Source organism: Cynocephalus volans, chromosome 14 (genome assembly GCF_027409185.1).
Source record: "Cynocephalus volans isolate mCynVol1 chromosome 14, mCynVol1.pri, whole genome shotgun sequence".
Taxonomy (NCBI): Eukaryota; Metazoa; Chordata; class Mammalia; order Dermoptera; family Cynocephalidae; genus Cynocephalus; species Cynocephalus volans.
In genome coordinates, this window is record NC_084473.1 from 59,617,551 (window position 1) to 59,643,573 (window position 26,023).

Sequence of the window (26,023 nt, forward strand, 5' to 3'; positions counted from 1 at the left end):
ATGGCAGAAGTGGGAGCTGTGGTGGTGAGAAAGGTCATGGTGGGAGTGGTGGTGGTAGGGGGGCAGGTTGAATATCTACAAAGCATTTTTAAATTTCCTCTGTTGACATTTCAAAGCTACATATCTATTTAAATTTTCTAGAAACTCCTCTAGGTACTACAATATGTAATCTTAATTTATTACAGTCTACTTACAATTAATATTGGTGTTACAAGGTGGTACTCTAACCAACTGAGCTAAACAGCCGGCCCTAGAATTAATATACCAGTTCAGGTAAAAGGTACAAGCCTTACAACAGTATAATTCCATTTACACCTTCCTGTGATGTTACTGTCATTCATTTCACAACTACATATGTTATAAATACCATATGTATTATTATTTTTGCTTTAAAAATTATCTTTTAAAGAAATTTTGAAGGGAGGAGAAAAGACAATATTAATCCACATGCTTACCATTTTCAAGACTCTTCATTCTTTTGTGTAGATCCAAGATTTTTTCTGGTATCATTTTGTTCTACCTTAAAAACTTCAACTTTTTTGTAGTACAGATCTGCTGGTGCTGAGTTCTCAAACCTTTCATTTATTTAAAAGTGTCTTTACCTCACCCTCTTTTAGTGACTATTTTCTCTGTAAGATTTTGTGTTGACAGTTTTAACTTTTTGAGCACATTAAAGATGTTGTTCCATTATCTTTTGGCATCATTGTTTCTGATCAGAAGTTGGTCATAATTCATATTAAATATGGTCGTTTTATGTAATTTTTATTTTTCTGGTTTTCTGGTTGTTTTAAATTTTTTTGCTTCATCATCAGTGCACAGTACTTTGGCTATGCTGTGCCAGGATGTGGTATGCCTAGGTACAACTTTCTTGTATTGGGTTCAATGAGATTCTAGGATCTGTAGACCAATTTTTTACCAAACTACAATTACACACATATATATTAGACTACTTGATTTTACTTCATGAGTCACTGAGATTCTGTTCATTTTTGTAGTATTTTTACTTTCTTTTCTTCAGATTGGATGATTTCTATGGATCTATCTCTAAGTTCACTGACCCTTTATTATGCAGTGTCCAATCTTCTTCTAAAACCTATCTAGTAAAATTTTCATTTCAGATTTTGTATTTCTCAATTCTAGAATTTCAATTTAGCTATATGTGTGTATATATATGTATATATGTATATCTATCTCTATCTCTCTCTATATATATATCTTCTATGTTTCTCCTGAGAATCTCTATCTATTCAATCATTGTATTTATCTTTCTCGTAAAATCTTTGAGCATTTTTATAACAGCTGCTCCAAAGATCTTATCTACTCATTTCAACATCTTGGTCATATATGGGTCTGTTACCGTAAGCTCTATTTAACATTCATTAAGGATCATGTACAGACAGATAGATAGATATAGAAATAGACATAGCTTCTTTACACACCAAGCAATGTATTATCACATACTAGACTAGACATTATGAATATTACATTGTAAGAAATCTGGGTTTTAATGTCCTTTTTAAAAAGGATGTTGCATTTTGTTCTCGCAGGGCATTAAATTAGTGATGAATCATTTTGATCCTGTCAAGCTAGGTTTTATGCATTTTAAAGGGAGATCTATTTCAGTTTTGTACATGGTCTTAGGATGAGGCCCTTGTTCTTAAAGCATTTCTGGGGTTGCATGTAAATGCCCAGTGAGATTGCTTCAGTTTGGTTGAGTCAGAATTCCAGCATTTCCCATAACTGTGAAACCTCTATCATCCCATTCTGCCCTTGGTCTCATAATAGTGGCTTTTTGTTAGGCTTTGTCTACTTGCAGTCTAGCTCTCTATCAAGGATGCAAAGGAGAGTACCATAGTCTTCTGGGTCTCCCTTCTTCACACAAATTCCTACGTTCAGGTATCCTGCTACACAAATTCTAGATCCCTAGTTATCCTTAAATTCATAACACTGATCTCTGCTTTTTACTGACATCACTGGTCTCTGCTCTGTAAATTGTATATGGGGCCCATCTGTGTATTTCCCATTTTTATGAGGATCATAGTCCAGTACTGCTTATTGTCCAATGCCTAAATATAGTTATATATTTTGCTCAGTTTTATAGCAGTTTATAATGAGAGGGCAAATCTGAAGCCAGTGTGTCCATTAGCTGGTAGTGGTTGAGCCAATATTAATTATATCACCACTCCTCTTTACTTCGGTCTTGGAAAACAACCTTGAAGTATAAGGGCCAATGAGAAGCTGATACTTTTCCAAAGGAGCTTGGGGATGAACATTTTAAAAAGTGTTTTACTTCGCTAGCTCACATGGTACCCTAAGAAGCAACTCTTCTTTGTATTTCCCAAGATGGAGATGGGTTCTCAAAGAGCAAACTTATGATTCTGGAAGATTTATCAATACAAGTTCTGGTGTAAAATTATGCATAAATATGTGAAAGTATTCTTCCCCATATATTTAGTTGCACAAGTAGATCCCACCCCCAGGTGTGCAGGGCTATGCTGCTCACCTCTTTTCTCCTTTCTTAGCCTGGTAAAACACCAGGTACGGCTGGATCTGCATGATGTGGAGCTGGCAGCACCACCACTGCTTTCTGGTAAGAGAGGCAGTATCAGTGGCAAGGAGTAGGATAAATTGCTATGTGGGGAGATGGCAGTTGTGGTGGTGGGAAGAGCAGCAATGGGAACTTTTATGTGTTCCTTTTTATTGTCATTGCATACAATAGATTTCCTTTGCTTTTAATACAGGCTAAAAGTAAGAGCACTTAATTTGGATGAATCATCATCCCACTAAACTGGAGGATCTGTAAATCATATAAACTAGATCAGATGTCATTTTGCAATGAACACTCTTACTGCAAACTTTGTAAATTTCAGAGAAAAATAAAGGAAAATAGCTTTCTTGTCCTTATGGGTGATCATCATCATAAATCACTAAGCTTTAAGGAACTTCCAAATCCTTCATTTTTGTAAGAAATCAGTTTAGTATTATTGGAAATGGCATGAATTTTAGAGTCAAAAACACTTCCGTTTGAATCACAACCCTGCTTAGTTTTCCTTATAATCAGCTTTATCAACCATAAAATGGGTATAATAATTCCACTGGCTGGGATTTTTATGAGAAATAAAGCCTCTGGTATAATGTTTGGCACATAGCGGGTGACCAATAAAAGTTAGTCCCTTTAATTTGGGGAGATGTAATGATTTTGTTGCTCATAACCACAAAGCACTTGGCATGCTCTCAAGCAAGACACTATAATTTTGAGCAGGCAAAAATACAAATGTCTTTTACTACTATTAAAATGGAATACTTGCATTATTATTTTTACAGGACTAAAACAATTATTCAAGAGCTGAAAATTTATTTTTTAACATTTTTGAAACTGAGTTAAAATTTGAAAAAAATTAGAGTTTTCTCCTATGCTTTTACTGTAATTGGGCAACAAACCCTATATATTTTATATTTCATTTGATTCATTTTGGGCAAAAAATTGATGACAAGTCTTGTTTAAAAGTAGAATTTGTGACATTTAAGACACTCAGTGATTAATAGTTCAAACATAATAGCACATTGCAGGGAATTATCCAGAATGAGAAAACAGCTAGTAACATGTTTAACACTTCACTCAGTTTCCAAAAATATACTGTAGAATGTCTGCTTCCAGTTATGGCACATAAGTTTATATCAGAGCAATACTCCTGCTGAGAATAACTAGGAAATCTTAATAAAATACCTTTAAAAAATTCTACTTGAGACACTGGAGAACTGCTAAGGCAGTGAGTATTTGAGGTATCAGAGAGAAGTCAAAGCATAAGGCCAGAGAGGTTAGCTTGATGTTTGGTGCTGCTTTTCTTTTTCAGTGCATTTGCCAATTTATAATTGGTGACCAAGAGGCTGAAAAACTTAACACAAAGTAGTGATTGAGAGGTTGAGAAGCTTCACAGAGCTTTAGGTAGACTCACTGGGCTAAAAAAGTACAAAGATATACTTCAGGGCCTGCTGAATAAAATGGGCTTTCAACTGGGACTCCTAAGGGTATGGATGGATAGATAGGATAGTAGAAATAAATGATCTCTCGGATTAATTCTGGGGGAAAGTAACATCATACACAGCCTCAAATTATCACTATATTTTCAAACGTTATGTTTAATGTTCAACTAAATAAAAAACAAGCAAAGAAATAAGGCCAAATGACCAAAAGAAATGACAATATTAAAAAATATACCCCCTAAAAGGAGAGAAGTGAAGAGAAATAAATCAGAGGGGGAAATATTACTAATAAGCTAATAGAAGGGGAAAATGAAATAATATAGTTAATACAAAATAGCACGAATAGGGTTGGGGGAAGAACACTGAGTAGAAAGCAACAGGAATCTGCCTCCCAACATAGATAATAATTGCACTGGCAGAATTGGAACTCTGGAGTTTATTGAGGGCTTCTAACTTCCACAGAAAGGATTTGGTAGCAAATTGCAGTTAATTTTGGTCAATTTTAGCTCTTAGCACGGTAGCAGCTATCCACCTTCCTCCACTCCTAGCCCCAAGGTGGGCAACTGTGTACACCTTCCAGAAGAGCTTGTAGTCTGCTGGTTGGGACAAGGGTGATCAAAAAGCACTATGCCCTCCAAATACAGAGGATCTGTGCTGTGATGGTGTATTGATGCTTCTGATTACAGAAGTGCAGGCAAAGAGGGAGGGGGTCATTGTTGATGCACCTCCCCTCATTGTTGCACGCCCCTCTCCCTTGGCTCAACTGACTGCCAGGAAATCTAAAGAGATGCCAACCCATTTCATTTTTCTTTTTCCCCCTTTGGGAACCAGACATCAAAGATTAGGACACTCAAAAGCAACTAAATATATGGGGAAAATTAGAAAGTGGTCATGCATACCAAATGAAAGGTGCAGGTTCAGAAAAGACCTGAGAAGACCTTAAGTTAAAACCTGGTATGATCCTTGGCACATGGTCAGCCTAAAACAATTTTTAAATCCCTAAAAGAACAACGAAAAATAGCAAACCCTGGGGAAGGGGAAGAATCTGAGTTATCAAATTATTAAGTTCAAATGTCCAGTTTTCAGCAACAACAAAACAAAAAACAAAAAGCATACAAAGAATCAGGAAAGTATGGCTCATACAATGGAAAAATAAATCAACAGAAAGTGTCCCTGAAAAAAGACCTGATGGCAGATGTATTTGACAAAGACTTTAAAATGAACATCTTAAATATGTACAGAGAACTAACGAATATGTAGAGAAATAAAAAAAATTGTAAATGAACAAAGTGGAAACATAAATATGGAGATAGAAAATCTAAAAACAAAATGAAATTCTGTAGCTGGAAAGTATAATAATGGAAATGAAAAAATTTCATTAGAGGGTTTTAACAGCAGATTTTAGCTGGCAGAAGAAAGAATCAGCACACTTGAAGATTTGAAAATGAAAAAGATTAACAGAAGGAACAGGGGGAAAAAAGATTGAAGAAAAGTGAAAAGAGCCTAAGGGACCTGCAGGAAATCATCAAGCAAACCAACATACAGTTGTGGGAGTCCCAGAAGCAGAAGACAGAGAGAGAGACAAAGAATATTTGAAGAAATCGATTAAAGATATGAACATAAAAATCTAACAAACTAAATGAACTCCAAGTAAGATGAACTCAACCCCACAGAGAGATGCATTATAACCAAACTTTCAAAAGACAAAGACAAAGAGAAAATTCTCGAAAGCACCGAGAGAAGTGACTTGTCACATACAAGGGACACTCTATATGATTACCAGCAGATTTCTTATGAGAAACATGAGAACTCATGAGGCCAGAAGGCAGTGGGCTGATATATTCAAGCTGCAAGGAAAAAAATTATCAACCAAGACTCCTGTATATGGCCAAACTGTCCTTCAGAAATAAAGGAGACATTAAGACATTCCCAGGTAAACATAAGCTGAGGTAATACATTACCACTGTACCTCCCCTGCAAGAAATGTGCAAGAGAGTCCAGCAGGGTAAAATGAAAGTGCACTAGACAGTAACTTAAAGCCGTATGAAGAAATAAAGATTTTAACAAAAGTAACAACATGAATTGTAACAGTGGTTTGTAACTCCACTTTCTGTTTTCTATGTAATTTTAGAGACCAATATATTTTTAAAATTATTAATCTAAAAGCTTGTATTATTGTAACTTTAGTTTGAAATCCTACATTTGTCTTTTACATAAAAGACTAATTCACTGAAAATAATTATTAGTTATGTTTTGGGGGACACAATGTATAATAATGTACTTTGTGACATCATCAACTAAAAGGGGTAGGGACAAGGCCAAAGAAGACCAGGGTTGTTGTACATTATTGAAGTTAAGCTGGTATAAACCCAAATTAGAGTATTATAACTTTAGGATGTTAAGTGTAATCTACATGGTAATTACAAGGAAAATAATGATAGAATATATGCAAAAGGAAAGGAGTAAGTAATTTAAACATTTCAGTGTAAAAAATCAAGTAAACACAAAAGAAGACAGTAATGCAGAAAATGAGGGACAAAAAAGCTATAAGGCATGTAGAAAACAAATAGAAAATAACAGAGATAAGTCCCTCATTATCAGTAATTACTTTAAATATAAACAGATTAAACTTCTAATCAAAATACAGGTTAGCAGAATAGATCAAAACACATAACTTAACACTACACTATCTACAAGAGACTCACTATAGATCCAAAAACACAAATAGATTGAGAAGAAAAGGAAGAAAAAAGATATTACAAGTAGTAACCAAAAGAGAGCAGGTATGGTTTTACTAATATCAGCCAAAACAGACTTTATGTGAAAAAAATTTACAAGAGATAAAGAAGGACATTATACATTAATAAAATGTTCAATATAGCCAAGAAAGTATAACAATAATAAACACTTATGCACCTAATAACATATCATAAAAACATATGAAGCAAAAACTGACAGAAATTAAGGATGACATAGTTCCACAATAGGTAGACTTCAACACTCCACTCTCAATAATTTCTAGAATAACCAGACAGAAGATAAGTAAGAAAATAGAAGATGTAAACAACATAATAAATGAACTAGATGTAACAGATATATAAAGGATATCCAGCCCAGCAACGCATACCCATTTTTTCTAGTGCACATGAGACATTTTCCAAGGTACACTATATCATAGGCCACAAACTAAGTCTCAACAGATTTTAAAAATTAGATGCCACACAAAGTGTCTTTTCCTATGTCTACAGGATAAAGTTATAAATCAATAATAGAAGTATGACTGGAAAATTAACATATTCATGGAAATCAAATTAGACACTCTTAACTAATGGATCAAAGATGAAATCACAAGGGAAATTATAAAATACTTAGAGATAAGTGAAAATGAAAACCAACATACCAAAAATTATAGGGCATAGTGAAAGCAGTGTTAAGGGGGACACTTATAGTTCTAAATGCTTACATTAAAAGACAGACCTCAAATCAACAACTTAAATTTACAACTTCAGGAACTATAGAAAGAAGAACAAATTACACCCAAAGGTAGAAGAAGGAAGGAAATAAGAAAAATTAAAGCAGATATAAACAATATAGAGAACAGAAAAACAGTAGAGAAAATCAGTGAAACCAAAAATTGGTTCAACAAAATAAACAAACCTTTACCTAGATTAAGAAAAAAGAGAGAAGACTCAAATTACTAAAATCAGAAATGAAAGTGGAGCCATTACTAATGATTCTACTGAAATAAGGATTATAAGAAAGTACCATGAACAACTGTACCTCAACAAACTGGATAACTGAGATGAAAAGGACAAATTCCTAGAAACACAAGTCTACCTTGGTATTTTCCATGATGGCTGATAGAGAAGTCTGGTACTTGTCACCACCCCATAAAAAGAGATCAAAAGAAACATTATTTTGATTGGAACCTGAGGAAATATGGTGCAGAGCACCAGGATAGTGAAGAGATTCCTGTGAAGCATGGAAGAAGAGAATAGCATCATCCAGCCATGGCCCCACCACAGGGACCAGTCCAAAACCAGGCTGAGAGAAGGTAAACTAGAAAAGACCACAGTTATTTCCACCATCACCACAAATGCCAGACATTTCCACCTTGGAGGAGTCCCCCCAGTCTTTTTTGGTACCCATGACAGAACAAACTCGGCACCTGCTCCCCGCAACGTGGGCAGGCAGATTTGCTGAACAGGAAATCCACTAAAGCACAGCAGTTCCCCACATTCGAGGAAGCTTGACTCCCTCAAAAGAGGACAACAACTCTCTAATAGCAGACCCCAAACAACTGGAATTGATGGAACTGCCTGAGGAGAAATTCCAAAGGGCAATAATAAGGAAACTCAAAATGATGGATGAAAAATAGTAATCACAATGAAGTCAAATAGAAATCTGAGGACATATATGAGAAATTCAACAAAGAGATACATGCAATTAAAAAAAATCAAGCAGAAATCCTGGAACTGAAGAATTCATTCAAAGAAATAAAAAATACAGCTGAGAGCACAAACATCAGGCTGGATCAAGCAGAAGAAAGAATCTGAACTGAAAGACAGGCTTTTTGAATTAACACAGTTGGACCAAAAGAAAAAAGAATTTCAAAAAACAAAAAACCTGCAAATTATTTCTGATAACCTTAAGCATGCAAATATCCATATTATAGGTGTGCAGGAAGGGGAAGAGAAAGGAAAAGGCATTAAAAGCCTATCAATGACATAAGAGCTGAAACTTCCCAAATATTGGGAGAGAGTCTTACAGATCCAAGAGACTGAACAAAACAGATTCAACCCAAAAAAGACCTACCTGAGACACATTGTAGTCAAATTATCAAAAGTCAAAGACAAAGAAAGAATTCTACTATCAGCAAGGGAAAAGTGTCAAATTACATATAAGGAAGTCAGGCTAACAGCAGACTTCTCAACAGAAACCCTACAGCCAGGGGAGAGAGTGATGACATATTCAAACAGGAAAAAAAAAAAAAAAAAAAAAAAAAAAACCCTGACAACCAAGAACATTATATCCAGCAAGGCTTTCCTTCAGAAATGAAGGAGAAATAGTATCTTTCGCAGACAAGCAAAAGCTGCAGGAGTTCACCACTTCAAGACCAGCCCTTCAACAAATCCTGAAGGATATATGTCACCATAAATACACAAGAAAGAATACAAACCTCTAGTAGAACAGAAACACAAATGAGAAAGAGAAATAAAATGTATTTTATCACTACAAAAAATTCTCAATGACAAAGATAAAAAATAAAAGGAAACTGAATATAGGAAATACAAAACCATAGAGAAATTAATAAAGTGGCAGGAATAAGGCAATACCTTTCAGTAACATCCCTGAATGTAAATGGACTAAATTCTCCATTTAGAAGATATAGACTGGATGAATGGATTTAAAAACTAGACCCAACTATATGCTGCCTGCAAGAAACTCACTTCACCAATAAAGATACACATAGACTAACAGTGAAGTGATGGAAAAAAGACATTCCATGCAAATGGAAACCAAAAATGAGCAGGAGTTGCCATACTTATATCAGATAAAATAGACTTCAAACCAAGAACTACAAAAAGAGACAAACAAGTACACTATGTAATGATAAAAAGATCAAGGCAGCATTAATATGTAACAATCATAAATATATATGCACCAAACACTGGAGCACCTAGATATATAAAGCAAGTATTATTAAATCTAAAGGGAGAGATAGACCCCAACACAATAATAGTTGGAGGCTTTAACACACCACTCTTAGCATTGGATAGATCATCTAGACAAACAGTCCATAGAAAAATATTGGAGTTAAACAGCACCTTAGACCAAATGGACTTGACAGACAAATACAGATCATTTCATCCAACAGCAACAGAATATACATTCTTTGCATCAACACACAGAACATATTCCAGGATACACCACATGTTAGGCCACATATTAAGTCTTAACAAATTTAAAAAGATTGGAATCATATTAAGTATATTTTCAGAACACAATGAAATAAAATTAGAAATTAAAACCAAACAAAACCATACAAATGCATGGAAATTAAACAACATGCTCCTGAATGACCAATGAGTCAAAGAAAAAATAAAGCAGAAAATCAAAAAATTCCTTCAAATGAATGAAAATACAAGCACAACTTACCAAAACTGTTTGTTTATGGTTTGCTGCAAAAGTAGTACTAACAGGGAAGTTTATTGCAATAAGTGCTTATGTCAAAAGAATACAAGGTCTTCAAATAAATAACCAATGTTAAATCTCAAAGAACTAGAAAAACAAAAACAATCTAATCCCAAAACTAGTAGATGGGAAGAAATAATTAAGATCAGAGCAGAACTAAGTGAAATAGAGACCAACAAAAAGTTGGTTTTCTGAGAGAATAAACAAAATAGAAAAGCCATTGCCCAGACTAACTAGAAAAGGAGGAGAGAAGACCAAAATAACAAAAATCAGAAATGAAAAAGGAGACATTACAACTGATACCACAGAAATACAAAAGATCGTTAGAGACTATTATGAATAACTATACAACAACAAATTTGAAAACCTGGAAGAAACAGATAAATTTCTGGACACATATAAACTACCAAGAATGAACTAAGAAGAAATACAAAACCTGAATAGACCAATAAGAAGTGATGAGATTGACGCAGTAAACAGCAGTCTCCCAACAAAGAAAAGCTCAGGATCAGATGGCTTCACTATTGAATTCTACCAAACCCTTTTCTTTCTTTTTTTAAGATTCAGACATAGAGAAAACTTTCTATTCTTATTTTTGAAACTGTTATAAGATTTTTCAATGTTAAAATTGACTTTCAATTGTGATAATCAAGAAATATAACAAGACACCAAATGTAGAAATTATGCAGTTTTATAATTTTCTCTTTTGCTTATTAATCCACTGAAAATAATTTCCAAATTCAACACTTTAGGGCAGCTTCTTTGCTAGATTCTTCACTTTCTACTTCTTTAGGCAATAATGGATCAATCTTTAGTAACAAACCTTCAGTGTTGAACTACGATGGAAAGCACATACCAACCACAAAGGGACCCAAACTGAGTAATCTGTGCCTACAAGCTTCACTGATGCCTACTTGCAATTGGGAGCTATCTAAACACATGACATATCCAGTGCTGCAATTTGGTCTCTCCTTTTCTTTGTCTACCTTAATTTCATGTCCAGTCTTAAATAATTCAAGCATTTTGGGGCTGTCACAGACAATGGAATTTCGAATAAGCTTTGGAAATCTTTTTTTCAGTTTCTTCTTTAATGGATTGAGCTCAGGCATTATTTCTGGAACAGCTACATAAAAGTCTGCATGAATTTTATCATCCAAAATCTTCTGATTCAGATTAGCTCCTCCTGCAAATGCAGCAGCTTCATTTCTGCTATTTGAATCTCTGATGCATTCTCTGTAAAATACAGCAACTTTTACTCATTTCTGGAGTGAATGGGTATGGACAACTAAGAACAATGGTAAATGGCTCCATTTTTTTCTTCTTCCAAAGTGACATATCCAGTGTCAAGTCAAGAAACACCTTGTTTTGGATGAGTAAAGTCCAGAATTTGAAATTCCATAAGTAACTGAGTAACTCTCTTCTCCTCATATAAGCATTTATAATAGACATCATCCTCAGGTTCATCTTCCCTATAGAGGTATTACTTTATTTTTTCTGTCTTATCTTTTTTTCATCTGATGGTTTTTCTTTGGCACCTATTTTTGTTTTCTTTGCAGGCTTTGTAGCAAGCAGCAGCAAAATGTCTGTTGGGCACCTGAAGGAGATGTCTGAAAAGCCATCTTGGAAAGACTATGCATTTGATGATGTATGAAGACTCTATTGAGGCATCTTATGGCAGCTACCATTTTGACCATTCTGGATTGTCTACCAAACCTTTAAAGAAGAATTAACACCCATCTTTTTCAAACTATTCCAAAAAATTGAAACAGAGGACATTTTCCCAAACTAGCATCACCCTGATAACAAAATCAGACAAAGACACCACAAAAAAGAACACTACAGACCAATATCCTGATGAACATAGATGCAAAAGTCCTCAACAAGATATTAGCAAACAGAATACAACAGCACATCAAAAAGATTATACACCATGATCAAGTGGGATTGGTGGATACAAGGATGATTCAACTTATGTAAATCAATAAATGCAATACACCACATCAACGAAAGCAAGGACAAAAACCATACGATTTTCTCAGTAGATGCAGGAAACACATTTGACAAAATTCAGCATCCCTTCATGATAAAGACTGTCAACATATCAGGTACAGAAGGAAAATATTTCAACACAGTAAAAGCTATATATGACAGACCCACTGCCAATATCATCCTGAATGTGAAAAAGCTGAAAGCTTTTCCTTAAAAACAAAAGCAAGACAAGGATGCTCACTCCTCCTATTCAACACAGTATTGGAAGTACTAGCCAGAGAAATCAGATGAGAAAAGAAATAAACAGCATCCAAACTAGAAAATACAAAGTCAAATTATCACTGTTTGCAGATGACATGATCCTACATATAGAAAAACCCGCACCCTCTACCAAAAAAACTTTTAGAGCTCATAAATGAATTCAGTGAAGTTGCAGGATATAAAATCAGTGTGCAAAAAATCAGTAGTGTTCTTATACACCAACAACAAGCAGAAAAATAAATCAAGAAAGCAATACCATTTACAATAGCTACCAAAAGAATAAAATACCTAGGGATAAATTTAACCAAAGAGACAAAAGATCTCTACAAAGACAACTACAAAACACTGCTGAAAGAAAGAGGACACTGAAATATAGAAAGACATTCCATGTTTATGGATGGAAGAATTAATGTTCTGAAAATGTCCATTACAGATTCAATACAATCTTCATCAAAATACCAATGACATACTTGACAGAAATACAAGAAACAGTCCCAACATTCATATGGAATAACAAAAGACCCCAAATAGCCAAAGAAATCCTGAGCAAAAAAATAAAGCTGGAGGCATTACATTACCTGGCTTCAAACTATACTACAAAGCTATAGTAACCAAGACAGCACAGTACTGGCATAAAAACAGACACATGGACCAATGGAACAAAATAGAGAATCCAGAAATCAACCGAGGTACTTACAGCCAACTGATCTTTGACAAAAGCACCAAAAACATAAATTAGAGAATGGACAGCTTCTTCAGTAAATGTTGCTGGGAATCCATGTGTAGAAGAATGAAACTAGACCTATACCTCTCACCATATATCAAAATGAATTCAAAATGGATTAAAGACTTAAGTATAAGACCTGAAACTGTAAAACTACTAGAGGAAAACACAGGGGAAATACTTTCAGGATGTAGGACTGGGCAAAGACTTTATGAATAAGACCCCAAAGTCACAAGCAACAAAAGAAAAACAAATGGGATTATATGAAACTAAAAAGCTTCTGCACAGCAACAGAAACAATCAACAGAGTAAAGAGACAACCAACCAAATGGGAGAAGATATTTGCAAACTATGTATCTGACAAGGGATTAATAACCAGAATATACAAGGAACTCAAACAACTTCACAGTAGAAAACAAAATAATCCAATTAAAAAATAGGCAAAGGAGCTGAATAGACATTTCTCAAAGGAAGACATACAAATGGCCAACAGGTATATGAAAAAATGCTCAATATCACTAATCATCAGGGAAGTGCAAATCAAAACCACATTGAGATATCATTTCACACCAGCTAGACTGGCTATTATCAAAAAGACTGAGAACAACAAATGCTGGTGAGGCTGTGGAGAAAAGGGAACTCTTCTACACTGGTGGTGCAACTGTAAATTAATACGACCATTATGGAAAACGGTATGTAGGTTTCTAAAACAACTACAGGTAGAACTACGATATGATCCAGCAATACCACTTCTGGGTATATATCCAAAGGAACGGAAATCATCATGTTGAAGGGATACTTGCACTCCCATGTTCATTGCAGCTGTATTTACAACAGCCAAGATATGGAACCAAACTAAATGTCCTTCAATGGACAAGTGGAAAAGGAAAAGTGGTATATATACACAACGGAATACTACTCAGCCATAAAAAAAAAATGAATTTCTGCCATTTGCAGCAACATGGATGAACTTGGAGAAAATCATATCAAGTGAAATAAGCCAGGCACAGAAAGAGAAATACTGCATGTCCTCACTCATAAGTGGGAGGAAAGAAGGAAGGAAAGAAAGAAAGAGAAGGAAGGAAGACCACAATAAGACACTGAACTTTTAGAAGGAGAGAACAGACCTATAGTTAATAGAGGTGGGAAAAGGGGAGGAGGAAAATGGTTAGGGGGTAATTGGTTAAGGGACACAAAGAATAATTATGATTTATAGTGATAAACATTCTAATAATATTGATTTGATGATCATATACTGTATACAAATACTGATAGTCAACACTGTTCCCCATAAATATGTATAAGTTGTTCCAATTAAAAAAAATTGAGCAATATAATATACCATGTGAACAGAATAAAGGAAAGAAACAACATACTCATCTCAATAGAGGTAGAAAAGCATTTGATAAAATTCATCACCCTTTCATGATAAAAACATTCGGCAATCTAGGATAGAAGGAAACTACCTTAACATAATAAAAACCGTATATACAAAATCCACAGTGTACATCATATACAATGGTAAAAGACCTGATGCTTTTCATCTAAGATCAAGAACAAGGGAGGCATGCCTTCTTTTGCCACTTTTATTCAACATAGTACTGGAAGTTCTAGCCAGAGCGATTAAGCAAAAGAAAGAAATAAAAGGCATCTGAGTTGTAAAGAAAGAAGTAAAACGATCTCTGTTCACAGATGATATGATCTTATATGTAGAAGATGCTAAAGATTCCACAAAAAACCTATTAGGCATAATAAATAAATTCAGCAAAGTAAAAACAAAACCAACACACAGAAATCAGTTGCATTTCTATACATTAACAATGAACAATCTGAAAAGGAAATTATGAAAACAATTTCATTTACAATAGCATGAAAAATAATAAAATACTTAGGAATTAACTCATCCAAGAAAGTGAAAGACATACAATAAAAACTACAAAATTTGTTTAAAGAAAAATAAATGGAAAGATATCCTCTGTTTGTAGAATGGAAGATTTAATATTGTTAAGATGTTAATACTATCCATACTGATCGACAGATTCAATGCAATCCTATCGAAATCCCAATGATATTTTTTTTAGCAGAAATAGAAAAACCCATCCTAAAATGCATATGGAATACCAAGTGATGGTGGATATACAAAACAATCTTTAAAAAAAAAGAACAAAGCTGGAGGACTCACATTTACTAATTCCAAAACTTACTACAAAGCTACTATAAACAAAATAGTGTGGTACTGGCACATATATACCAATGGAATATAATAGAAAGTTACAAACAAACTCCCATATATGGTTAAATGATTTTTAACTAGGGTACCAACAAAAGCACACCAAAGTACACTCCCACTAACTGCTTAGGATTGCCTGTTTCTGGATACCTTAGCCCAAAATATTCTTTCACTAACAAGGAGATTGAACATTTTTCTGTGTGTTTATTGATCATTTGTATTTCTTATTTTGTAAACTGCCTGACTGTGACTTTTGGTAGCTAATTTTTATTGGGATATTTTACTTACTGGTTGTTGGTTTTGTATATTAGCTATATCAGCCTTTTGTATAGCATATACTACAAATGGAGAGCATATTGGACCAACACAATTTACTGAAACTTTCCCCCAGTGATTTGAAATGCTGCTAAATGTATATATAGGCATATGAATCTATTTTTAGGCAATATACCATAGTGTTGAAGGGTATGGACTCTGAAACCAGGCTGCCTTGATTCAATTCCAAGCTCCAAAGTAGACTACATTTTTTAAACACCCAAATCTCAATATTTATCTAAATTCCAGCATTATTAATCTGAAAAAATTATACATAATATAAAAAGAAGTACTACCCAAAGATTTGAAAAGTGAGTAATATGAAATACACACTAGAAACTCTAGTTACTAAGTCATTACAATATGCCACACACTTTATATATATTAACTCATTTGAAACTTAAACTAGTGATTTATACATTATCAGCACTTCATAGGTAATAAAATGGAGGCAAACAGAATGTTCATACTTTTTAAAGTAATTGGAAACATTTTTTCATGATCAATGAAAGCACAATTTAATTGAATGATGTAAATTTAGAATTTAAATATTAAACTCAATCTAAAGACAAGTGACCTAATGTGATATTCATATTAACATCTAAAACATCAACGCTTAATGTAAACTATGAAATATCTTCATTGTTTAAAAGATTCAGGTAAAAGAGGCTTCCAGAAGTTTTTCTTGCTTTCAACAAGCTTTTGCTCTATTGTTTCTTTTACAACAATGAAATCACTGTAGCAGAATAAGCTGGGAAACCAGGAAAGCACCCTGCCTTTGTTCATTTACCTCACTGCAGCATTGTGGTGCAAGATCTTATAAAACAAGAACCTGACACTAAGCACAAGGACCTGTAAGAAACTGGCCAATTTTACTGTTCTACAGCTAACAAATGGGAGGACTAGAGTGTATGTGAATGTATAACTGCTTGGAGCGACTTTGCACTGTGGTTACTTTAAAAATGCATGTGAGAATGGTCATAATTTGTTACTTTTCACTAGGAAATGGAAATACTGAGCACATTCAAGATCTGTGGGACATGTTTTGCCCTATATCCTGGCTTCTGTAGCTGTACTTCTTCAGAGAATGGATTAGAAAGACATTTAAGCTTATTAGATAGAAAGGTGTCATCCCCTCACATCAAGGTACATGAGGGAAAAAGTTCAAGAATTATAAATTCTTAGAAAACATAAAAGATCCTTTGGGCCCTGGCAAGAAAAATGTCAACAAGTCAAAAGATACTAGAAAGATGGCTATTGACCAGTTTCATGAAGGCAAAGCTGCAAGCCAAGATGGAATAATGCTTTCCCATGTGTCTAAGGCTGCAAATGACACTAATCCTTTTTAATGGTCACAAAAGCTGACAACTTACTCAGCCTTAGAACTGAAGGCACAAAATCATGTCTGGGAATGACTCACCATAAATAGGTCACGAGCACCAATGTCAACAGCTAGGAGAAATGCCTTTTCAAATCTCTGGTATCTACAAGGAAGAAAAGAATGTGTGTTAGTTGTGAACAAAATTATATAAAAGGAGAGACCTGTTTAACATATTTCTGTGATATTGTTTGTGTTCTTCTGATAGGAAAAATATTTTCAAACAGAAGGGATTTGGTCTGCTAGGATTTTCCACATGTTAAATGTTATTGCACTTAGGAGAAGCTGAGGCATACAGCCTGTGGAGGACTTAAGTGTACCTTTCAAGGATAAACATAAACCCAAGTAAAAACTTCTGAATGTGGGGAAATGATAGCTTAGACAATGTTTCTCACAATTTTCACTTTACTGTGTTTTATAAAAGTATGGGGATATGGAGAATATAGCAGGATAAGAGCAATTAATAAATCATCTAATTATACTTTTATGTTTTTTAGATAAAAAAGTCAAATGTTGCCTTATTACAAATGTCTCATACTTGTGAGTTTGAAAAAAAAAATACATTCTAGGCTGTTGGAAAGTGACAATATAAAATAGATTTCTAAATTTCTTTTAAATATTACTTTTCTAATCTTCATAATCATACTCTTCCCCTGAAGTATGATTCTGAGAATTTTCTTTCTGAAAAGTTTAATTTTAGGCTGAGATTCACAAGAACAAGCTGAAGCTTGAATTAACCACCTTTATAGAAAGTTTAAGATATTGAGAGAAAAGCATGTCATGAACATATACTTTACACAGGTTTTTGGAATGAAAGGTGGTCTTTATTTTGATTGAGTGCTGAGATTTATACATGTATAACTGTTAGATTTTCCAGACTCTAGAAACAAGCAGGTAAATAACCAAGTTATTCTCTGTTCTCTATTTTAGATTGTAAAATATGATGGTAGAAAATGATAATGCAAATAAAAAATAACAAGTATGGAATATAAATTATTATTAACAGATTATATAATTTTATTAGTGAAGTAGGTAAAATAATTAAAATTCAAACAAATAAGGCTTTTAATATTACATATGAGTTTAGTAGTAGGTCTAGAACCTGAAATACTTGTACAATTTTCATGTTATGTTTGATGAGTGTCACCCCCATCTCCTCCTTGCCCCTTCTTACTAGTAACTCCAGTATTTGCCTGGATCCCTCTCAGCCATAGAAAATAAGATAACTGTGTTTATTATTGTGGACGAAGAGTGTCTTATACCAGGAAGCTTACTAATTCATTACATATTCAATAGATGTGGGATGTACTGAGGAAGAGGTCAGAGGATTAGTGAATTGTACTACTAGTCCATGCATTTACTGTCATTTTGCATCTGTCCCCACACCACTATAACTATTCTGGCGATAGTAATCATCCATCTTCTAATTATCAAACATAAAAATAAGATCTCATCTTGTGTGCCTTTTTGACCATATCTAACCCCATAAACTGCCCCTCCTTGAAAACCTCTCCTTCCTTGGCTTTCCTCCCTTTCCTTCATTCTTTGTTTTCCCATTTCTTAGACTGCATCTTCTTAGTCTCCTTTGCTAGTTCATTTTTCTTTGCCTCCCCATGAAATTGGTGTTCTATTGTCCTCTTTTATTGCTAGTCACTCACTCCAATCTCCTCAATAACCTTACCACTCCCATGGCTTTGATAATCAATTACGAGTACATTAATGACTCACAAGTTTACATCTCTAGGATTCATCTCTTTCCTGAGCTCCAAACCCTTATTTCCAGGCACCTCAACGTTAACATGTCTAACATATCCACTGAAACATCAATTTAGCAACCATACAGGACAAATTGAAATTGAAGAGAGTGAAATTATGGGGGCTGAGTTAGGATGTGCTCTTCTTTCTAGGTGACAGGTAATGATAGATGTTTTGATGAAATGAAAGAACTGACATTGGCATCTGGCAGCATGGTGACAGAAACACCAAAAGGAGCTCCCGACTAGATTGCTTATAAAATACACTTTAAAGTACATAACCAGACTGTAAATAAGTAAGAAAATACTTAAGGGTATCACATCCTCAATCAAAAAATAACCAACCAAACAAAATCCCTTGATAGAAACCAGAGTAAGGATTCCTAAAGCAGACAACAAATAAAAAGAGGGGGAAAAGGCAGAACCATTCTGATAGCCATCACCCTCAGGGGACTAAGCCCTGAACAAGTCTCAAGGTAAAGGTAGTGGGCTCAAGACTTCTGATTAAGACAAGTACAGGAGGTAAACCCAAGATTTCTGATAAAGCCAGGGGCTAAAAGAGACACAGGTTAGTAGTGCCCCCTAACTGTGGCAGAAGCAATAAAAAACATTGTCTGGATTAAAGCTCTTCTGATAGAGGTTCCCAAGGATTACCATGAACTAAAAAAATCAAACAAATAAGAGTTCACAATCAAGAGCATAAAAATATATGAAAATAAGCCACTATGACTGAAAATTAGAAAAGTTAATAACAAATTTAGATCTCCATGGACTGCAGATAATTGAATTATTAAAGTTAGAACATAAAATTATTCAGTATAAAATATTTCTTAAATGGTGGAATCATAAAAATAAGCATGCAATATACTACAAAAATTACCAGATCAACTTTTTAAATAAAATAGAACTTTCAGAAATTAAAAATTTACTTGCTGAAGTTAAATTTCTTGACACAATTAAAATAATTAGCAGAATTATTTATTATAGAAGTAAAAGTGTGTAAGTGATGCATAAGTAAGGAATTACACAGAATATTACACAGAGAGAAAAGAGATAAAAATTATAAAGGGAGGTTGATTTGAGTTGAATGTTTATTCCCTCCAAAGCCCGTGTTGAAGCTTAATCCCCAATATGGTATTTGAAAGGTAGGACTATGCCATCGTAAATGGATTAATCTATTCATGGATTAATGAATTAATGGGTTAATGGATGAGTGGGTTATCATGGGAGTGGCACTTGTGGCTTTATAAGGACAGGAAGAAGCATGTTATCATGCCTGTGCTCCAGCTCTGTCACTATGTAATACCACGTGCTGCCTGGGGACTCTGCAGAGCAATTCTCACCAAGAAGAAGGCCCTTACCAGATGTGTCCTCTGGACCTTGGACTTCCCAGCCTCCAAAATTTTAGGAAATAAATTGTTTCTTTACAAATTACCCAGTTTCATGTATTCTGTATAAGCAACAGAAAACCAACTAATACAGAGGTTAAGTAGTACAGAGAACATGAAAAAATCTAACATGTTTAATCAGGGAATTAAGTTAGTAGTTGAGAATTTTCAGAGCTGATAAATGATGTAAATCAATAGACACAGAGGAACAATATATATCCAGCAGCATAAATAAAAAGGATTCTACAACTGTGCACAATTGTAATGGAAATGCAGAAGTCCACAAATAAAAAAAGCTGTCAGAGAGAAGACAGATCACCTATGTAGGAACTAAAACTGATACTAGACCTCTTGATTGCAACAATGGGAGGTAGACAACAGTGGAAAGAAAGAATCTTCAAACTATGAAGTGAAAATAAACATCAACCCTGTTTGATATAATAGTAGAACACTCAACAATGAAAGCAAAATATACATACTTTAAGATACACAAAAACTAAGAACATTCAACAGATCTTTGATAAAGGGACGGACTCCTGGGGAAATATCTCAGGAAAAAGGAGAACAGTCTAAAGAAGGTCTGAGAGGCAAGAAGGAATGGTTTCTTTAAAAAGGATTTAATAAATACACAGGTAGATAAATACACATACACAAATGTTTTAATATTTTTAAGGTTAGAAAATATTAATGTATAATTTATAATTTATACATTAATATAAAATATATCTAACAGAAGAGAGTTAAAGTGCCAAGTTCCTTGTTTTTTTGGTACTGTTGAACATATTAATTAATGTTTGAATTCGGTAACTATGCACAGTCAAATTTCAATTGTAACTTCTAAAAGAATGTACACGTCACTAAAACAGCAGCGGTAGAATGGGGATGAGGTTGGGAGAACTGAATGGGAAAAAAACTCAGGCAATATTTAAAGAGTCAAGAAAGGAAACAAAGGAAGCACAGGAAAAAAGGACGAATAGCACAAAGATCATAGATTACATATTATTATATATATAAAATCATGTTGTTATAAAAATGATCATGTAAATGGACTAAACTCACCAGTTTAAAGACAGATTGTCAGACTAGAAAAGTAAAGTACAGATATATATTATTTGTAAAAGCCACATCTAAATCATAAAGACAAAAAAGATTAAAAGAATGGAAGAAAATATATCAAATAAATGCTAATAAAATATAATCTGAGGACATTGTTGGTGAGAATGTAAAATAAAGTACAGCAAATGTAGATAAAGAGTGTAATGTGCAGCCACTCTGAAAAAAAGTTTGGTAGTTTCTTAAAACATTAAATATAAATTTGTCATATAATTCCACAGCAATTCCCAGGTATCTACCCAAGAGAAATAACAACATTCCATGGAAAGACGTACACATATGTTTGTAATGACATTATTCATAATAGCTTAAAAGCATAAACAATCATTATGTCAATCAGCTGTTGAATAGACAAAACACATTATATTGATACAACAGAATAGGGTTCACAAATAAAAATAAATGAAGTACTGATACATACTCCTATAACATAGATGAACTAAAAAAAACATTGTTAAGTAAAAGTAGCAAAATACTATATATTGTATGATTCTATCTAAATAAAATGTGCAGAAAAGACACATTTATACAGACAAGAAAGTACACTAGTGGTTGGCTAGGGGGTTGGGAATGGCATCTGCAAATGAGTATGAGTAATCTTCTTGGGGTAACAGAAATGTTTTTAAATTGCAAATTTACTAAACATTGTATACTTAAAATGAATGAATTTCATGGTATTTAAGTTAAACCTCAAAAAATATTTTTTAAAAAGTTAGCTAAGGTAGCTGCATAATCAGACAAAAGTTATCAGGGATAGAAAGGATAAAAACAAAGTGAAAAAAGTTGCAAGTCTCCAGGAAAATACAAAAATTCTAAACTTGGATGCACTTTATAAGATAGGTTAAAAATATATAAAGCAAAACATTAATAGAATTGAAATAAATGATCATCCCACCATCATAGTATGAAATTTCAAAAGTTCTCTCTAAATTTTTGCTAGGCCAAGCAGTCAAAAAATAGTAAAGAAATAGAGGTATAAAAACAACATATTTACAAAACTAGATCTATTGGACACGCAGAACTTGTCAACCTTAGAGAATACACATTCTTCTCAAGCACCCATGGACTATATCATAGTAAATAAAAAAGCATGTCTCAAGGACTTTTAAAGAATGAATATTATAATGCTTCTCTGTCAACAATGCAATTAAGTTTGACAAAAAGATAAGCAATATATGTACATGCACTTAGAAATTAAAGTCATTAGTCAAAGAACTCACAATTAGAAATTTTCAAACACTTAGAAATAAACGCTAATATCATACAGAAAAACTTGAGCAAAAGAGGCATTTGAAGGGAAATCCACAGCCTAAAGTGCTTATATTAGAAAAGACGTCCTCAGGGTTCATCCATGTTGTCACAAACGGCAGGATTTTCTTTTTTTAAAAGGAGTAATATTCTATTGTTGGGGGGGTGGTCTTCAAAAAGTTCATGGAAAGAGTTTTTTTTTTTTTTTTTTTTTCTTTTTGGCAGCTGTCCAGCATGGGGATCTGAACCCTTGATCTTGGTGTTATAACATTGTACTCTAACCAACTAAGCTAACCGGCCAGCCTTGTATTATCTTTTTTTTTTTTTTTTTAATTTTATTTTGTCGATATACATTGTGGCTGATTATTGCTCCACATCACCAAAACCTCCCTCCCTTCTCCCTTCCCCCCTCCCCCCCAACAATGTCCTTTCTGTTTGCTTGTTGTATCAACTTCAAATAATTGTAGTTGTGATATCTCCTTCCCTCCCCCGGTTTGTGTGTGTGTGTGTGTGTGTGTGTGTGTGTGTGTGTGTGAATTTATATATTAATTTTTAGCTCCCACCAATAAGTGAAAACGTGGTATTTCTCTTTCTGTGCCTGACTTGTTTCACTTAATATAATTCTCTCAAGGTCCATCCATGTTGTTGTAAATGGCAGTATTTCATTCGTTTTTATAGGTGAGTAGTATTCCATTGTGTAGATGTACCACATTTTCTGTATCCACTCATCTGATGATGGGCATTTGGGCTGGTTCCAACTCTTGGCTATTGTAAAGAGTGCTGCGATAAACATTGGGAAACAGGTATACCTTTGACTTCATGATTTCCATTCCTCTGGGTATATTCCCAACAGTGGGATAGCTGGGTCATATGGTAGATCTATCTGCAATTGTTTGAGGAACCTCCATACCATTTTCCATAGAGGCTGCACCATTTTGCAGTCCCACCAACAATGTATGAGAGTTCCTTTTTCTCCGCAGCCTCGCCAGCATTTATCGTTCACAGTCTTTTGGATTTTAGCCATCCTAACTGGAGTTAGATGGTATCTCAATGTGGTTTTGATTTGCATTTCCCGGATGCTGAGTGATGCTGAGCATTTTTTCATATGTCTGTTAGCCATTTGGATATCTTCGTTAGAGAAATGCCTATTTAGCTCTTTTGCCCATTTTTTAATTGGGTTGCTTGTTTTCTTCTTGTACAGTTGTTTGAGTTCCTTATATATTCTGGATATTAATCCTTTGTCAGATATATATTTTGCAAATATTTTCTCCCACTCTGTTGGTTGTCTTTTAACTCTGTTAATTGTTTCTTTTGCTGTGCAGAAGCTTTTTAGTTTGATATAATACCATTTGTTTATTTTTCCTTTGGTTGCCCGTGCTTTGGAGGTCGTATTCATGAAGTCTGTGCCCAGTCCTATTTCCTGAAGTGTTTCTCCTATGTTTTCTTTAAGAAGTTTTATTGTTTCAGGATGTATATTTAAATCCTTAATCCATTTTGAGTTGATTTTAGTATACAGTGAGAGGTATGGATCTAGTTTCATTCTCCTGCATACGGATATCCAGTAATCCCAGCACCATTTGCTGAAGAGGCAGTCCCTTCCCCAGTGAATAGGCTTGGTGCCTTTGTCAAAGATCAGCTGACAGTAAGTGTGTGGGTTGATTTCTGGATTCTCTATTCTATTCCATTGGTCAGTGTGTCTGTTTTTATGCCAGTACCATACTGTTTTGGTTATTATAGCTTTGTAGTATAGCTTAAAGTCAGGTAGTGTTATGCCTCCAGCTTTATTTTTTTTGCTCAGCATTGCTTTGGCTATGCGTGGTCTTTTATTGTTCCATATAAATGTCTGGATAGTTTTTTCCATTTCTGAGAAAAATGTCTTTGGAATTTTGATGGGGATTGCATTGAATTTGTATATCACTTTGGGTAGTATGGACATTTTCACTATGTTGATTCTTCCAATCCAAGAGCATGGGATATCTTTCCATCTTCTTGTATCCTCTCTAATTTCTCTCAGCAGTGGTTTGTGGTTCTCATTATAGAGATTTTTCACCTTCTTGGTTAACTCAATTCCTAAGTATTTTATTTTTTTGGTGGCTATTGTAAATGGGCAGGCTTTCTTGATTTCTCTTTCTGCATGTTCACTATTGGAGAAAAGAAATGCTACTGATTTTTGTGTGTTGATTTTGTATCCTGCTACTGTGCTGAAATCATTTATCAATTCCAACAGTTTTTTTGTAGAGGTTTTAGGCTGTTCGATATATAGGATCATGTCATCTGCAAACAGGGACAGTTTAACTTCATCTTTTCCAATCTGGATGCCCTTTATTTCCTTCTCTTCTCTGATTGCTCTGGCTAGTACTTCCAACACTATGTTGAATAGGAGTGGTGAGAGTGGGCATCCTTGTCTAGTTCCTGTTCTTAAAGGAAAAGCTTTCAGCTTTTCCCCATTCAGGATGATATTGGCTGTGGGTTTGGCATATATGGCTTTAATTATGTTGAGATACTTTCCCTCTATACCTAACTTATAGAGGGTCTTTGTCATGAATGAGTGCTGAACTTTATCAAATGCCTTTTCAGCATCTATAGAGATGATCATATGGTCCTTGTGTTTGAGTTTATTAATATGGTGTATCACATTTATTTATTTGCGTATGTTGAACCAACCTTGCATCCCTGGGATGAATCCCACTTGATCGTGATGAATAATTTTACGTATGTGTTGCTGTATTCTGTTTGCTAGTATTTTAGTGAGGATTTTTGCATCTATATTCATCAAGGATATTAGCCTGTAGTTTTCTTTTTTGGTTATATCTTTACCTGGTTTTGGTATCAGGATGATGTTTGCTTCATAGAATGAGTTTGGGAGATTTGTGTCCGTTTCAATCTTTTGGAATAGTTTGTAAAGAATCGGTGTCAATTCCTCTTTGAATGTTTGGTAAAATTCTGCTGTGAATCCATCTGGTCCTGGGCTTTTCTTTGTTGGGAGCCTTCTGATAACAGCTTCAATCTCCTTTATTGTTATTGGTCTGTTCAAATTTTCTACGTCTTCACGGTTCAGTTTTGGGAGCTTGTGTGTGTCCAGAAATTTATCCATTTCCTCCAGATTTTCAAATTTGTTGGCGTATAGTTGTTTATAGTAGTCTCGAATGATTCCGTGTACTTCAGATGAATCAGTTGTAATATCGCCTTTTTCATTTCTAATTTTGGTTATTTGAGTCTTCTCTTTTCTTTTTTTTGTTAGCCATGCTAATGGTTTGTCAATTTTATTTATCTTTTCAAAAAACCAACTTTTTGATTCGTTGATCTTGTGAATTGTTTTTTGGTTTTCAATTTCATTCAGTTCTGCTCTGATCTTAATGATTTCTTTCCGTCTGCAACTTTAGGTTTGGATTGTTCTTGTATTTCTAGTTCTTTAAGGTGAAGTGTTAGGCTGTTCACTTGCCA

The 26,023-nt window shown here is 34.2% G+C and overlaps 1 protein-coding gene and 1 pseudogene across 1 annotated transcript in view; both read right to left on the bottom strand.

Annotated features, from left to right (window-relative positions):
• Window positions 1-26,023, bottom strand: part of WDPCP (WD repeat containing planar cell polarity effector) — a 300,778-nt gene that overhangs the window by 122,087 nt on the left and 152,668 nt on the right. The window contains exon 13 of the mRNA XM_063077774.1: window positions 17,119-17,182. Within this exon, the coding sequence (XP_062933844.1) occupies window positions 17,119-17,182 (64 nt within the window). The remainder of the gene's footprint in view (window positions 1-17,118; window positions 17,183-26,023) is intronic.
• On the bottom strand, window positions 10,920-11,864 carry LOC134363210 (large ribosomal subunit protein uL1m-like; annotated as a pseudogene).